The 16,956-nt window shown below is 37.2% G+C and overlaps 1 protein-coding gene across 1 annotated transcript; it reads left to right on the plus strand.

The window, feature by feature from the left end:
• The first annotated feature begins 4,147 nt into the window (after nt 1–4,147).
• LOC139717882 (C-type mannose receptor 2-like) lies at nt 4,148–11,161 on the plus strand. The gene is made up of 6 exons (XM_071629370.1): nt 4,148–4,259; nt 4,780–4,843; nt 6,865–7,254; nt 8,535–8,714; nt 9,411–9,608; nt 10,298–11,161. Exons 1-6 carry the CDS (start codon nt 4,236–4,238, stop codon nt 10,573–10,575), a joined length of 1,134 nt encoding a protein of 377 aa, XP_071485471.1. The 5' UTR covers nt 4,148–4,235; the 3' UTR covers nt 10,576–11,161.
• Nucleotides 11,162–16,956: the final 5,795 nt, after the last annotated feature.

Consider the following 16,956-nt stretch of genomic DNA (forward strand, 5'->3'; position numbering starts at 1 on the left):
CGGGGATTTCAAGGGTGCAGAAAGAGCACCTCTGCCCGTCGGTCCTCGGTGTGTGGCTTGCCACATCTGGTGGTAGGTCTGTTGAAGAAAAATAGAAACAGAGGAACAAAAACAATTAACTTGAATTTTTTCCCCTTATCTGTCACACAATCATGTGAAATGTAAGAATGTTCGCTACAATTACATTAAAGTGAAGCTGCCCATCATGTAATAAAAAACAAACAAACAAACAGAATACTACATTAAAGATCTTTATTCGCCTTAACTTTCAAAGGCTATTTGCTTTCATTTATATTTAAAGTTTATACATCTCTACATACATTTTTCTCACTAGCAGTGGTCACTTATCAAGGTGTTTTCTTCCAGACGACCCCAATGTCTTATATCTGGATATGACATACACGATAATTTCATTGAACAACAGAACTATGACTAACAAAACTCAAATGCCAACTGCCTTTTATAATAACGGCTGAATGATTGGACGTGACAGGAATGAAATAAAAATACATTGACTCACAGGAAGGTCATATTTGGCTATCTGTAAACCAAAACTTAATCAAATCAACTTAGCAATGTTGTGATTATCCATCTTACAAAAATTCCATAAAAATCATCATCTACTCAGCGATGATGATTTATAATTACATGTGTATTATCATAATCATGGACACAATGCGTAATATTAGTACTTAGTTATAATGTTAATCAAAATAATATCCTTCAAAGTCATAGATGAATATCTTGGAGGGATGTAACTTCATGGAAAAAAAGCACGTGACAGATTGTTTTGTCACTGCACACTTTGATTGCAGGAACACTCATACAATAGGTTACAGCACTTCATATTGTATGTTCATGCCTCCTTCAGCAAAATGTTCACTCTAACAAGGGTAAAGCCTCGACAGTGCTGATAGCTCTTCACGTGGCGACAGTTCACACGCATACTGGTGGGTGGTAACTATAGAGAAGTTAAATACGGCGTTTGTCGAATGTTATTTTCTAAACCTATGTTTATATTCTGCCGGAAGTCTATGCACATCATTTAAGTTACTGACGAAGAGCGGCAAGTACACACCGTTCAAGCACTACAGACATCACTGGCAGGATTATGGGCTTATTTGCATTATCCAATTTCACCTCCTTTAAAGTCATCTTACAGTAAATTTGACCCATCGGCCTCATCACCTGAGTAGGCCTATCAGCCAGCTTTTCAGCTTTTGTTGTTTTGGATAACTTCATTGGAATTTACATACCTATACCCTTTGAAGAATAGAAAAGAAGGCAAGTGGGTTCTCTTATACGTGCATGTAAAGGTATGACTCTTCTACACGTGGGACTGACGGCTTAACTACTCCTTCGAAAGACTTGGCAATGAATAATAAGGAGCCTTCCCCCAAAAGACATTCGATATCTTCCACAGATTACTGATTATGTAATTACTCCATGTTACCCGGCAGAGAAGAAAGCTGGACGTGTTTTCTGGGTTGATGCTTGTTGTAGGTAGGAGAGGATGCCTGCACACCCATCAGCTCCCGAAGATTTATTCTTCATTTTCTCTGTTCAGTCCAAATATTAACACATTTTTTTCATGCTCATCCATTTCTCACATAACAAATTATGCAGTTACACATTAGATTTCTTGCCTCTTTTTCTCCCCTAATGACAGGAATATAATTACAGAACCGAACCGGAAACTGACGAGAAAGACAGACGCTCAATTCTGAAATACTCAACTCTGCTAAAGTGGTAGTTTTTTTCAAAGGCTGGACATATATTCAAATAAAAATGTTTCAACACTTACCACAATCATTGCTTGAAATGAAGGAATCCATTTGAGTTCCTGATGCTTTCACAACGTGCGGACAGCAGGGATGGTTATGTTCAAATTCTCTTCTTTTTTTTTTCGAGAGTTAGAGAATGATAGGGACAGAGGGACATAAGGGATATCCTAACATGCCTTATGCTCGCTGCCCGTCCAAAATTGCAGTTTATTCACCACAAAGACCAGAGTACAGTGAGTCCCGGCAAAGCGTAGGAAGCGTTGCCTTTGTAAAATCTAACGGATGTTGAGCAATGAGAGTAACTCATACCCTGGGTATTGCATGCAACCGAAAAAACCCAACACAACAAAAATTGCAAAACAGGCGTTAAAGCCCTTCCAAGTTTGCAAAGTTCATTCAAAGGCCTCGTGAAATTCTGTGGCTATAAGATCTTATTTGCTGATATCTGAGCATTATTTTCGAACATATTCGAACAAAACTAATGCAAGACATGGAAAGCTACATTTTAAGCAGGAGAAATGCATCTTAAGCTGGACACACATATAGCTGAAACTGGAGAAATTCAAACTCAAGCGGGAGAGCTGGAGATTTTGAGAAAATTGCTTCGAAGCAGGAGGGTTGGAATCTCCGAAGCACACATTCTATAGCTGCGGCTTTGATAGGGCGGATTTGAGGTGCATGATTTATGGGAAGGGGCTTCAATGTTAATTGGGTACATGGTTGCACGAAAGAAAAAAAAAAGTACAATGTTCAAATCAAGGTCACATTGTCAAAACAATCTGACAGATTTGACTATACATCAGTCGAAAGGCAAATGGCCGAGATGTTTCAACATGCTCATGAAAAACGCTTAGTAGCATATACTAATTTTCCCAAAAAGAAATTCCTCTTCAAACGAATTTCAGCGAACGTACTTGAGGGAGTTGTGGAAGGATATGTAAGGGAGGGTACCCTCATGGTATCAAACGGGTGATGTTCGTTATTCCGAAGGTTCGTTATTCCGAAGGTCCGTTATTCAGAAGGTTCGTTAATCCGAAAGACACAAATTCCCTATAGAGGTTGGTTAATCCGAAAATGAAAAAAGGGTTCGTTAATCCCAACATTTATGGCGTTATTCCGAAGGTTCCCTTATCCGAAAAGAAATAGGGTTCGTTATTCCGAAGGTTCGTTGTTGATTCGACAATGAAAAAGGGTCCGTAACGAACCTTCGGAATAATGAGCTTTGTTTCATTTTTCGGATTAACGAACCTTCGGAATAACAAACCTTATTTCGTTTTCGGATTAATGAACCTTCGGAATAACAAACCGTATCACATTTTTGGATTAACGAATGTTCGGTATAACGAACCTTCGGAATAACGTACTGTAACCGTATCAAACATTATCCAACCCTCTGCCTTTCGCAATGTACACATGTGCGATATCCTACTCTCCACATAATCATAACGCACATGACAGTAGTATTCCTGTGCGCATACGAAATAGTTTTTTATTCTTTTTCTGATGAATATCACGAATCAAATGCCATTACTCAACCATAGGTTCTTGTCATTTTTAAAGCAAATTATTATTTCGTTTTTGTTTGCTGACACACACACACACACATGCAATCTTCCCCGGCATCATGCACCCAGTTGAAAAAAAAATCCATCATAATAAATCCCAATGACATAGAAGAGAGAGAGAGAGAGAGAGAGAGAGAGAGGGAGAGAGAGAGAGAGAGAGGGGGGGGGGGGAGTAGGAATCGTCAAACACTGCTGAGACGCCATGAGGTTTATTTTTAATAACAGTCCTCCCGCTCTCCAGTTCTTCGTCAAACAAAACGAAATCCATCATAAACGTTTTCTGGGCTTTTACTCAATAAAAGTCACAGCGAAAAACCCCGATCCCAATGTTCACCTAGCAGCTTGAGTACTTTGAACTGCTCCAGCTTCTTGCTCCGACGTCAATTAAAATTGATCAAGTGGTATCGCTATAACACAATGGTGTTTGATGAAAGCTTTCCTTAAATATATGAACATCGAGAAATTTAGAGAGAGAAAAAAAATATTGGAGCTGTATAATGTTCATGATACTTGTGTTCAGGAATGCAAGCATAGATCCAATCTGCCTATGGGTTGATAGTCTATTTTGACGTCAAATCTAATTTGCTAAGCAGTGGTCTGCACATCAAGGAGACGATGATGCAAACTGTCCAAGAGATGAGACTACACCTGTCAGTAAAGATGAAGATCTGGGTTGGTTTCCAGGGAGGCGCGCGAGGAGTCATGTTTTTAGTATAGCTGTGCCACATATTGGATTATGATCTGTGACAAGCCCTGCTCTTCCGTCCGCAGCTCAGCATCCGAAAGCCGTGGCATTGAGGAGGCTCCCGGTCGGATAGGATTCAAACGGAAGTGGCGTCACATTCGCTGACACAATTCCAGATATTTTGTTCTTCTTACGTGGATCATGGAAATCGTCAAACGGAAAGTTGTGAGTCATGAATCAGTTATGGTAATGTTTTACTCGACTGTAAAATGTTAATCTTTTTTTTAAATTCTTACCAACATTATTATAATAACGTTGTTATCACTATTATCAGGAGCGTACTAGTAATTGATAACGATGTTATCATTATTACTATCGTAATTGTTGTATAGTAGTATTGTTAGTCCAAGCGCATGAGAGTACAATATTTCATAGCGAGTGCCACTAGAAACAAATTGTTTCAGGACAGTTCTCGCTGTCGTTGCTTGCTTTACGACTTAGTTAATGAAAATGAAGAAATATTATGAATATAAAAACCACTCATACCAATACATGCATACTATGTACAGGCATATATCTGCTTATACTGAGTTGATATTATAATAAATTTGTCGCGAAATTACCAGCTGGAATACGACCAGGAAAGAAATATGAATAAGAGTTGGGACAGTCTGGATCGGTATTGAAAATACGAAATGAATAGCAGGTACAAAATTAAAAGTACGTGTTGATGTTGTCTTTACAGGCGCTTATTGTATTTGCGGTCGTTCTGTGTTCGGATTTCTTTGAATATGTGGGCGGAAAGGTTGGTAAGTAATATCTCAATGATAACATTGATCAATCATTTCAGATTATGTCAATAGAGAATAAAGTTTATGTACACATGATAATGTTCCTTGAGCTTTAGCAGATAGCTATAATTTCGTAAGTTCGCGATGTTTTTTAGTTTGGTTTTATTTCTGCTGTTCTAAGTCCGCGTTGTCCCATGCTAATAAGTCACCGCTACTGAAGCCAACAATACTTTGTAGATAAAATACAAAACAAGACAAAAACGACTCATTAGTTGGGGTAATCATATTATTCTACCACGATTCATGACAAGATCAAATACTGTATAGTAATTAAAATGCCGTTACCATGATAAAATGCTAAAAGTAATATAAAATTTTATCATGACGATGTTGATATACTGTTGAAAATGAAAAGAATGATGAACTGCTCACATCAGTAGATATTGTTCATGTAACACTGACGATTGTAGCACCAGCGATGCAATCCCTTCACTTCAGTACCCCTCTGTCGCTACTGTCATTTGCAAATAATCGAATGGATTTGGTATTGGAAGGTACTATTCACGCAATCACGCTGCTCGCACTTACGACCTGTGTATTATTGAACTTGGGTGTGCTTGCAAAGTTGTATGTAAGGCAAGGTAGAAAAGCTTTTCGAACAACTTTAAATGTGTGTTAAAGGTACACACTAGACAAGAAAAAAGATGCTAATCTGTATATTAAACACATTTAAGGAACTCTTTCCAAAGTTCCTGACTATTTCTTCTCAAGACAAATTCTAGTCAATTCACCTATTTCTTTAGCTTTATATATACATACGTTTGTTTTGCGTAAGTTGACGTATTTTTCAGTAACGATCTCCGTTATAATGACATGCATCATGGTTCTATCAAAGAGTCTATTTAACGCATTTTCTTATTTCAAGGGAGACTCCGATCGGTCAATTGACAAAAAGTTGTTAAATAGATCAAACATGATCATTCTCTTCGGGCACATGTTAATGAGATTGGATTGATGGGAATCGATCTCTCTCGGCAAATCTGATCGACTTGAGCAAACGTTTGCCCTCGCGGGCCAAGCCAACTTTGAGATGATGCGGAGAAGGATATATCGTTGCTATGGTTGCAGCTCCCAAGAGAGAAGAAGAGAGCGAAGGAGATGCGCGTATATGGGGGTGGGGGGGGGGGGAGGGGGAGTGATGTGAGGTGAGATGGGAAACACTCCAAAAAAGTAGTCCTCTTGTAGAGTTGTGGAGTAGATTGTGTGCTAGTAGACATGAGTCAGAAATTAGCTCATAAGTCCCGTTGGGAACTCTGCACGCATGGAAAACTCAGCAATTTTGAATTCATCCTCGCCCGGTACTCTTTTCATCGTTTAATATTTTTCTTTTCAACGTAGATGGAACCAAGAACAGTTGACAGTGCAAAGAGATGAACAGTTATTTTCAATTATTAACAATCATTCAAGAATGTCAACGTTTTCTAATGATGATTGAAGGAGATGATGAAGTCAGGTTATGATATAAGGCACAGTCCGAAGCAAAACCTTCCTCTACCTCTTCTCCTTCTTCTCCTTTTTCTTCTTTTTTGATACAATATATACAACTGAAGGTGAGAGACTTGTGCTGTTTGAGTGATAAAACCGTTATGCCTCTTTGCTTGTGTCATTGTGCTTAAAAGAAAAAAAAAATTACTGTTATTTTTCTGGGTAAGAGAAGGTGAGGAATTCGGAAAATTTAGAATTGGAAATTGACTAAAAAAAACCTTCAAAAATGCGCAAAGAGAGCAAATTACAATTAAGATAAAAATACAATTTATAAGTACAGAATCTCCTAGAATAATATAAATTGTGTATAAGGAGAAACATATTTTCTGTTTATTTCTTACACTTCTATATACACTTTAGCTCGATTACAAAGACACTGATTGACATCACAATAGATCGATTGATGATTATCATCTAACCTTAGTTGATCGATGCTTGACATATTTGATTTTCTAATGATTTACGCCATCGTCCCTAATGTGTTGAAAATGCAGTGTGTCCCGCTGGTTTCTCCAACGTTGGGTCTTCGTGCTACGCGCTCGGGCCGTCAAAACGTAGAAACGATGCGCAGGATCTATGCCAAGAAATGGGGGCCAACCTCGTCACTGTTACGTCAGAGGATGAGCAAACGCACCTCATGAACTTTCTCTCCGAGGCCATACCAATGGAATCCGTTTGGCTGGGACAAAAGCTGCGGGATGCACTCAATTACACGTGGCTGAATGGCGCTCCCCTCAACTTTACTGACTGGTCAACGGATGGCAACGCCCACAACCAGGGCTCGGAGTGCGTGAGATTACGAAAATTGAACAGCTGGAAATGGAATGATCAGACTTGTGTCCAACTATTTCCTTTCATTTGTGAAATTGAGCTGGGAAATGGAGGTATTGATCATATTTCATTTGTTAATAATTCCGTGTGTGAAATATCGCTCAGAGTTAATTTACGTGCTTCTAATTGCTTCATTTTTAAAATCTTGTTCAAGTATGAAAGAAAGTGAAAACTTATTCTGGGTAAATTCATTGTCATATCAGGAAGATGAAGCAACATGACATTACGCTGATGAAATGCATAATTTGAGGCCATGTCACATAGAAGTACGAGAAGGATTTAAAAATGGGGTATGGGTTTCACGAAAACTGATCTGATTCGATTTAAACTTAGAATATAAAAAAGAAATCCAGTGGAAGATTAAACAAAATGGCAAGTTCTAATCTTTTAAAACTTCAACAAGTAGGGCCTACCTATCATACAATTTGTTATTAATGAAATGGATGTTGACCCCAAACTTGATATGTGAAGGTCCACTGAATGATATCATTATTTCATTTTTATGAAAAGTAAATGTTCCCCCGATTTATTACAGAGCATAACAGTTTAGGGTAATTCGTTTGCCCTGCCTGCTGAAAGACGTAAGTTAATGCTCTTTTAATATGCTAGAGATCTTTTTGAATCTTATTATCGTTCTACGACATCAGAACTGTTGTAACACTTGTTTTGATCGAATCTGCTCTACTGATTATGCTGCATGTACTGAATTCACGATAGAGAGAGATAAATTTATCTTAAAGGGGAAATCCAGTCCAAGTATAAGTTAGTCTGATAAGAGAGAATAAAATAGTACGAGTTCAACGGTAAAATTTGTGAAAAATAGGGAAGTTATGACATTTTGAAGTGTCGCTAATTTTCAGGAAACAGTTCTTGAACTGTCAATATGAATATGCAAATAGCAAATTTAGTGAGTATGTCATCTCCTCACAGGTTGCCATATAGTTTGTACATAAAATTTGGGAATTTCCAGTTCTTCTCGTCCAAACGCAATTTTGCACTAGGCTCAAATCCCAGTATCACATCAAACCGATCACTGTTCTGAAGTTATTCAAACAGAAATAACGTGTTTCAGACTTGACAGAAACATTGAATTTTCGTCATTTTTTTGTACACGATCAATAGAATTGTGAGGTTATGACGTTAGTTCACTTATTTGCATATTCATATCCACTGTCCAAGAACTGTTTTGCAGAAATTAGCAAAACCTTAAAATGTCATAACTTCCTTATTTTTCATCCGATTTCAGTCAAGTTTTTATACTCGTAAGTTTTTATTCCTTTTTAATAGACTAACTTATATTTGGACTGGATTTCCCCTTTAAATACCCTTGTAGTTGGAGACTGCCCACAGGATTTTGAATCTCGCTTCCATGACTCGTGCTACAAAGTGGTCAGTGATACGGTTTCCAGACCAGAGGCAGTTGAGACTTGTATGAGAAACAATGGAAGCCATCTTGTATGTCTCGAAACCGTGGCAGAGCGTGACCACGTGGTCGACTTAGTGGAAAAATCGGGTGAGTTTCGTGGTTTTCATTAGAATTCATCTAAACACATAATTGTTATAACTATGAATATATTAATATTTATCTATTTATAAGTTGGGGTCAGTTACTAACATCTTGGTTCTAATATTAAGCATAGAATAGGTATCACGGTAAGGTATGTCATTTTTCAACTTCGTACAGTATTCTGTTCGCTCGTCTTTAGTTATATACTAGTAGTCTATAGTTATAATTTTTGATCTATAGTTAGGGAACGAAACACTGAATTATCTCAAGCCACGGTGCAGCATGAAGCGTGACTTCTCTATCGAGTCACATAATATTTCTTTTTCATGTGAATGCGTAAAAAAAACCTGGATATGAGGATAAACTGAATTAAGCAGATGTGTTCATCACAATAGGGACACTGTGGCATAGTAGATAAGACTCTCACTCGGAGATCCAAAGTTCGAATCCCGTCAAGTCCTCGAAAAAAAACCCAAAGTGTTTTTAGACACATTGCCCTCTCAACCCGGATATGCAAACGCTAGTCATGATAAAGGCATGGGCTTTTGGTGCAGAACAGTAGCAACACTGAAGAGGCTATGACTTTTGTATAAAGAATATCATTTTTAATTATTACTGTGTCATTGTGGACTGGGGCAGTGAAGTGATATACCGAGGAAATTATTATTAATCCTTAATTATGGGTTGATTCCCCCTGGACAGGCATGAACGATTCTTGGATCGGTCTCACTCTACCCTCTAAGGGAAAGTATCGGTGGATATCGGGCGAGAATGTCGGCTACACGTTCTACGGGAACCTTGACAGGGGGACGGACTGCCTGGTGTTCAATCACCAGGACAATTATCGCTGGGCCGATAGATCTTGCAATATCAAGTTCCCCTTCATATGTGAAACCAGAGGTATAAACCCCGCATTATCCAATTGATCGTTAGTGGCAAAACGTCATAATTTCGAATTACCTGCGATTATTCAGACATTGTAACGAACGACGGATCCATTTGGCTCTGCCAACCAAAGCTTACGTCTATGGCTATGAAACCGAATGATGTAAGAAAGGGAAGAAATAACAAATTAATCGCATCAACATGTCTCGATTACTGATGAAGAAGTCGAAAGAAACCACATAGTAATGACAAATGCCATAAGAGTAGTTAAAGATCATATTTTAACACAAACACAAATAATTACAGTAAATATACAATCAACCATGCACAATGAAAAGTCTTGTTTATCGTTTGAAGCGATCTCGGAGGTACGAAGCAGTGACGTAAATGAGACAGATCAGAAATTACCCGTGACGAAAATACAGCGAAAAACGTCAATAGGATGAGCTTTCATAACGTCAATACTTAACGAGATATCAGAAAAAGTGGTCACGTGACCGTAGTGTAACTCGCATTGAGTCTTCATTTTATGTTGCACACAAAATATGACCAACAATGCCTGAATATCACAGATTACTATGTTGTTTATAAATCGCATTCTGTATGAACTATGCATTACAATAATACAATGTTTCATGTGTCATGGTTTAAAGGCTGATTACGGTTATGCATTTGCTCAGTTTATCTTATCTTTGACCACTCAGGGTTTCCCGTGGAACGCCAACGGAGTACTCTTTTCAGAATGGCGTTTGCGAACAGCGCCCCCGTGGCAGAGCACGTGCAGCAACGTCACCTGTGCGACAGCCTCCTGTGCTGTGCGCAGTTCTGTTTCGCACTTCATGACTGCATGGCGTACGCCTTCGAGCAGTCGTCAGGAAACTGCCAAATATCAGACGTACCCGCCATCTTAACGACACAGACCAGGTTTAATTTCTACGTGCGATATGACATTCCGCTCATAGTCTTCAACACGACCACATAGAATATTGGATATGAAGGGCTCTTGAGTTGAAGGGCGCCAAATCCACATGGCGATTCCAGGAAAAGAGCGACTAAAGCTTTGGATCTATACAAGAGCCAAATGATATCACAGTCCAGTATATAACATTGAATACATAATTTCAATCATTTTCCTGCTCGTCTTTACACACAAGAAAGGAAGAAAGAGAATAGGAAGAGTTTAAAAAAGCAAGAAGAAAACAATCAATTTACTATTCCCCCCCCCCCCCCCCCCGAGTTAAAGAGGAGTTTGTGATCTTTTGAAGTAAACACTTCGATCAGACACAATTTGTTTAAAATTCTTCTCTGCAAAATAGGACCTATACAGAAGACCATGGAGCCTTATTTCTTAGGATGTGAAAAAAAAACCTATGGTGGCATGAATAGCAAAATGTATGATGTTCTGCACTTATGACGAATGAATAAATGAACAGAAAATAGCTAGTGTCAAAATTTGATCTTGATATTTTGAGGTATGCTTTATACACCAATGTGCGAGATGATCGTTGCCGTCACCATATCACAGAGGAAGATTCTAGCTCTAAGAATCACTTTGGTCATCTTATTTCCCATTAAAGCTTTAAATCAAACTGCGATACCCTCCATCAGTTGATTATTGTGAATGCTATTTTATTCATTCATTTAATCTATATATCTTGTTACCTTTTATTTACTTATTTGGGTATTTTTTTGTTTGTTTGTTTGGGGGTTGGGGGTGGGGGAGTGGAGTAATAACATTAGTGCCTTTTCCGTTCTCACTGGTATTCAGAAAAGTGGGGCAGGTGCCAGGCCACAAATATCTCTCCCGTCTTCACACAAGGATTAACTGGAACCTAATTACTTCATTACGACTTGTTTGCTACAGCAGTTGAGGTGCTAATAAGCCATTAAAAAACTGCGCTAAGCCTGTCCGTATGAGGAATAGCCGCGAGCATTTTTGAGCTAAGAATGTTTCATGCTTAGGGGTATCAGACTAGGCCAGGGAAATCTGTCCTAAAATCATTACAGCTCTGTGTTCGTGCTTACCTATCATTCTTCTGCGCAGTAAAGAAGATAATATGTATATCTGTATTATATTCTTTGTTTCTTCTGTTCTATAGAGATACGGCACACGTTTATAATTATAATTGCTCGAGCCATGCCTGAATTCAATAGCATTGTCGTGATTATAGTACCACTTTTAGAGAAATTAAGTGTGATCTAATTGCATTCAGAATAAAAAGGATGCATTCTGAATCAGCACTCATAAACTGCCCGATACAAGGTCGAGCACCATTTATGGAACAGTGATTAGATAACAATACTTGGCATGTATAAGGACGGCATGAGATTTGTATGTCCGTATCAAAATGCCATTCTTCATAGAGACAGCTGGCAGCAATTAAACGTTATTCCCAAATAGGTAATGGGTTCATTAATGTATCATTAAACTACCAATTTTCACTGCTTATTTCATAGTTGCACCACGAAGTGAATCTGACAGGATCTGAGCCATCAGTAATAGTTCTGTCTTAATAGTGACATGACAAAGTCCGTATGATATACCCCAAAATTATGTATTTTTATCATCAGTACAGTAAAGTATACCTTGTCTGTTACTACATGCAATTTTGTGTTGTGTAATCTGTCATCCATGACGTATTCCCCTTCTATACGCAAGGGTAGGCCTTTGGTAGCGGTTGAAATTTTTATCACATCTATCTTTCATCATCAGTGTAATGTTATACAAAACATATTATGACTATTGTGTTCACACTGGAAATTTTGCTAATACAATGTAAGTAGTTCTCGTTTGTGCGTGTATACGTTACTTGTTCATGCGTGTGGATGATGTTGGATCTAGTAGTGTGATGTTGGATCTATCGGTTGTATATGTGTAAGCATACAGATAGGTCTTTGTCCATATTTTGTGACGATTCATCTCCCGAATGACTGTTATCTTTCACCCATCAGCTGCTCATTTTGAATGGAAGCGTGTTTCCAATCATCAAGTATATACCTGCTGGTATGCGACCCCTTTGAGGATGAATTACGTTGCAGTATCTTGTCTTTTGTGCAAGTATTATGTTCGTATACAGGATAATGTAGTAAAGAACTATTCAACGCCCTAAAATTTGCAATATACATCACATTTTCTCTCCATCTCTTTTTCAGAGGTTACATTCAAACTTGATGCATTCTCGAAAACATATCATGTAATCACATTCTCAACTGCAGATATCTGTATAATATACGATATATCAAGATAACAGCATCTCAAGTGGCTGACTCTCTGAGATCTACTAAATGCTTGGTATTCTCTCTCTCTCTCTCTCTCTCTCTCTCTCTCTCTCTATCTCCCTCTCATTCTAATTTTTGTGTTAGAACTTTTATGGAAAACTGAAAGAGATACGTGCCACTTTCATAAAAGCACCTTCTTGCGCATGCGCGCTGACACTAATAAACTCAGGAGTTCAAAGTACAAACGTTGTATTAGTATATCATGGTTTGAATCAGTGATAAATATGTGATTTAACACTATCCACTTAATGGATCACAGTGACAGGCACATACAAGAAATGAATGATTACAGAATTCATGCGAAATGCTATTTTCACTTTTAAAAAAAAATCAAAAAGTTGTCACAATCGTATTCGTGTTTTAATACAGACAGTCGGCAATACTTCAGTATACATGATAATTTGTGTTACCTCTAGCAAGTTAATGGAAGCTGTTAAAATGTACACGCAAAATAAACAGTGACAGTTAGAAATTCTTAAATATGTGAACTCTGAAAGATGACAATGTGGTCAAAAAACAGATCACCTAATCTCTAAGATTCGAGGAAATAGGGAAAAAAAGGGGTGGTAGTCAGCGGATTGAGTTTACTCAGGACTGTGCGCCGACCGACAATATATAAATACTCACAGGACGTTCCTGGTGTGCGTTCATTTTTTAAAAATGAAAATCTGTAATGTTAAATAATAAATTATGAAAAATCACAGTGCATCTATACAAGAAATTCCGGCAAGATTTTATCATGAGGATATAAGACAAAAGGATTCTATCGTCGAGGAGAACGGACACATTTTTAATGTATCGCGCGAAATCTGAGCTTTGTGAGACCGATGGACGTCAGTTTGTATGTGTAATTCTTTTTTTTAGAGGTAAAGAAACACAAGAGTCACGGTCATGCTTATTATACAAAATTTTGCCTAGGAAGTGCAACAGCGTCTTCTTTTTTTTTATTTTTTCTGGGAACTCTTCGATATCAATGAAACGTATGTCTTTTTTTAAAAATGGGCAACCCGCATGCAATAGAAACTGGTTTGCAGCGCGGCAGTGTCAAACCGAAGGATCGAAGAAACGAACGCACAACGCAGAAACAAACAAACAATTTCATGTTACATGGACATACAAAGTCATAAAACTTGAGAATAATAAATGATCAATCTTAAGTGGACACATATACGATAATGAGAACATAAGCACTAAAACACTCATGAATGTTGGTATCATAAATACATGTATCGGTCAAAGTGTCGGTAACAAATGCACAATCAAACACATTTATAACTATGAAGAGTTTGAATGCAAAAAACAAATACACATCATTTTCATTTCTTTTAAAATAAGGACATCATTAAGATACAGAAAAATGGAATCTTTTCAATGGTTCTGCACTCATTACATAACGAGAAATTTTGTTGAAGATGCTATTATTTTTTCATTGTCTTTCAACAGACTACTAGATCTCAAATTGATGAAAACGGATATACTTATTTTTGCATTCAAACCCTTTCACATGTGTATTCATAGATATTGCATACATTCACATATATCATACATTATATTCTATACATATATTCAACAACATGATTTATATATATATATATATATATATATATATATATATATATATATATATATATTTTGTTTGTTTGTTTGTTTGTTTGTTTGGTTTATTTCTGCATTTTCTTTCTCCGAATACAATTGCAAATGAAAACAAAATGATACAGATACATACAAATCAATACAAAAAAAAAATCATTTGCGTAACAACATTCAGTCTGAAGTGGCATAATTATGAATCAAAATAACATATTAAGGCTTACTGTATCTAATAACAAAGGAGAAATCAATACAGGGGACCGTCATCATAAGCAGAGCTTGACGTGGATGAGGCCCTATCTGAATATGTGATACCAATGTAATACAACACCAATTATATATGTACTCATAAAACTCTTAATCTTAATACACAAAACACATTTTGCTACAGAAAAAAAACAGAAAAGAAAAATAGTGACATGGCGCTTTAGAACAAGAAAAAAAAAACAGCACGCAGCACCACTGACTGCTGCATGGTGTAGTAGACAATAAAAGTGTAGGTGTGTGCGAGTGACAGTGCGTCGTGTGTGCAGGTGACAGTGCAAGAGAGAATAAAGGCTGTAGCATGCCTATTTTGGGGGTAAGGTATACGCTTTAATGAATGTATGCAATATCATTATCAAAGAAAGGAAAGGAACGGGAGGGAATGAAAAAAAAAACCACTTTGCATGGATCAGGGCTTACTGAGACTTCAGAAAAAAAGAAGAAAAAGTACATTGATCAAAAACTACTAACTGGAGACATATTTCAATAATAAATACTTTTTTAAATGAGCTTTAAAGGAAAACAGTGAAGTACACTGCTTTAATTGATCAGGTAGGTTATTCCAGACATCGGGACCGTAATGTCTAATTGATTTCTGAGCTAAAACAGTTTTGGGGTTTACAAGGTGAAAATCTGTCGAACGGCGAGTTGGATATGTGGATATATATACATATATTATACATCATTACTCATCTATCTATTCATATACATTTTAACATCAGGGAGAAGTGTGAATACCGATTAAAACATGACGAGAAGGATAAGTCATAGCGAAAAGGTGCCTGGAAAGTTTACAGTCAGGCTTTTCACTGCAGTGGCAACCAAAGATTAAATGTTGAATGCTTACAGAATAGGGAAGACTATCTACGGAGAGCCATGAAGAAAAAAAGAAGAAAAGTAGTATGTAGGAATATATGAACAAGAATCCAGGTCTTGAAACAAAGAGTATTCAATGAAAGGGTATGAGCAGTTATCTTAAAAATCTGAAATAACAGACCAGACCAGAACATGGAGTAATCCCATGCACATTGCAGGACAACTGTTGCAATACAACATATCAAACATTTTCGGAGCTTGAAACTTGAGGTTAGCAGCATTATGTAGCAAGCTTGTCAGAGCATGATCCGCATCTACCAAATGCGCCCCGCAGGTAATCAGAAGCTAAGTTAAAGCTACCTTTATAAGTTGTTTTACGTTAGTTGGTTGATGTTAAACAACTTTTATTCATGTTTTCCCAAGTAAACAATTCACCTTAACAACAAAGCAATATTACATAAGATGTGTGGATCGAAACTCAACTCTGTGCTTACACCGTACATCATGTTTTCAGTTACTCTCATTCTTACGGATATCTTTTTCAAAAAAAAAAGGCTTTTTACGCCATTCAAAATTATGATGTCAGGAGAGAGCCAGAGAAGTTAAAATCTGTCTATACGCTTTCTTAGTGATTGTGCATCCTTTCTCTAACTGAATTTGGGAGTTATTTTTTAAGGTTTTAGATCACACGTAGGACAAATAAGAGATATGCATGAAATATGTACCTTACAGTCATCCCATATCGTCCTCAATCCTTCGCATAATTCTTACTACATCAACAAATAATGACCATTTGGCTTGCTTCCTTTCGCGAAGATATTGGTAAAGTCCGCAATAGTACCCTCAACCATAATGACCTTGAAAATAAACTTTGAATATTTACAAAATGATATCCAATTTCATGCAATGACTTATTCTGGTTTTCAATTGAAAGCACTGTTTTGAAAACTTTTACACAACATTCGCATACCCGGCCAAAGGTTTTTCTAAGGGAAAAAAAAGTATACATATAGGCCTACATAGGCTCTATATATCATTGAATCGGACAGAATAAGGCCTATACCAGTCCAACACTCTTGCTAATACTGTTTCAGGTTACATTTGTCGCCCTCATTATTTTGTTTTCACGCCATTTTCGATCTTGAAATATGTGTGAAGATTGTGTGCATTCAAAGGTTGACTTAAGATGCTCCAAGACGTCATAGTGAAGCGGCCGGTTTGCTGGACAACCTATTTACTATGTACGGTTGAAAATGATTAGAGCAGGTAAATAAAGACGATTAATGAACAAGTAAAAACTGACGTCTTCTATATTACTGATCACCGCTATGCAGAAATTGGTTGTTAACAATTCATGATTTCTAAGCTTCAAAAGAAAAAGAAAAATATTCCCTACAGAACGATACAAAAATAA

Source organism: Diadema antillarum, unplaced genomic scaffold (assembly GCF_040938485.1).
Source record: "Diadema antillarum isolate AM-2024a unplaced genomic scaffold, OU_Dant_1.0 scf00000084, whole genome shotgun sequence".
Lineage (NCBI taxonomy): Eukaryota > Metazoa > Echinodermata > Echinoidea > Diadematoida > Diadematidae > Diadema > Diadema antillarum.

Coding starts and splice junctions, on each gene's coding strand:
- LOC139717882 (XM_071629370.1), top strand. CDS start 4,236: ATGGAAATCGTCAAACGGAAAGTT. Junction 4,844..6,864: donor ATATGTGGGCGGAAAGGTTG/GTAAGTAATATC, acceptor TTGAAAATGCAG/TGTGTCCCGCTGGTTTCTCC. Junction 7,255..8,534: donor AATTGAGCTGGGAAATGGAG/GTATTGATCATA, acceptor ATACCCTTGTAG/TTGGAGACTGCCCACAGGAT.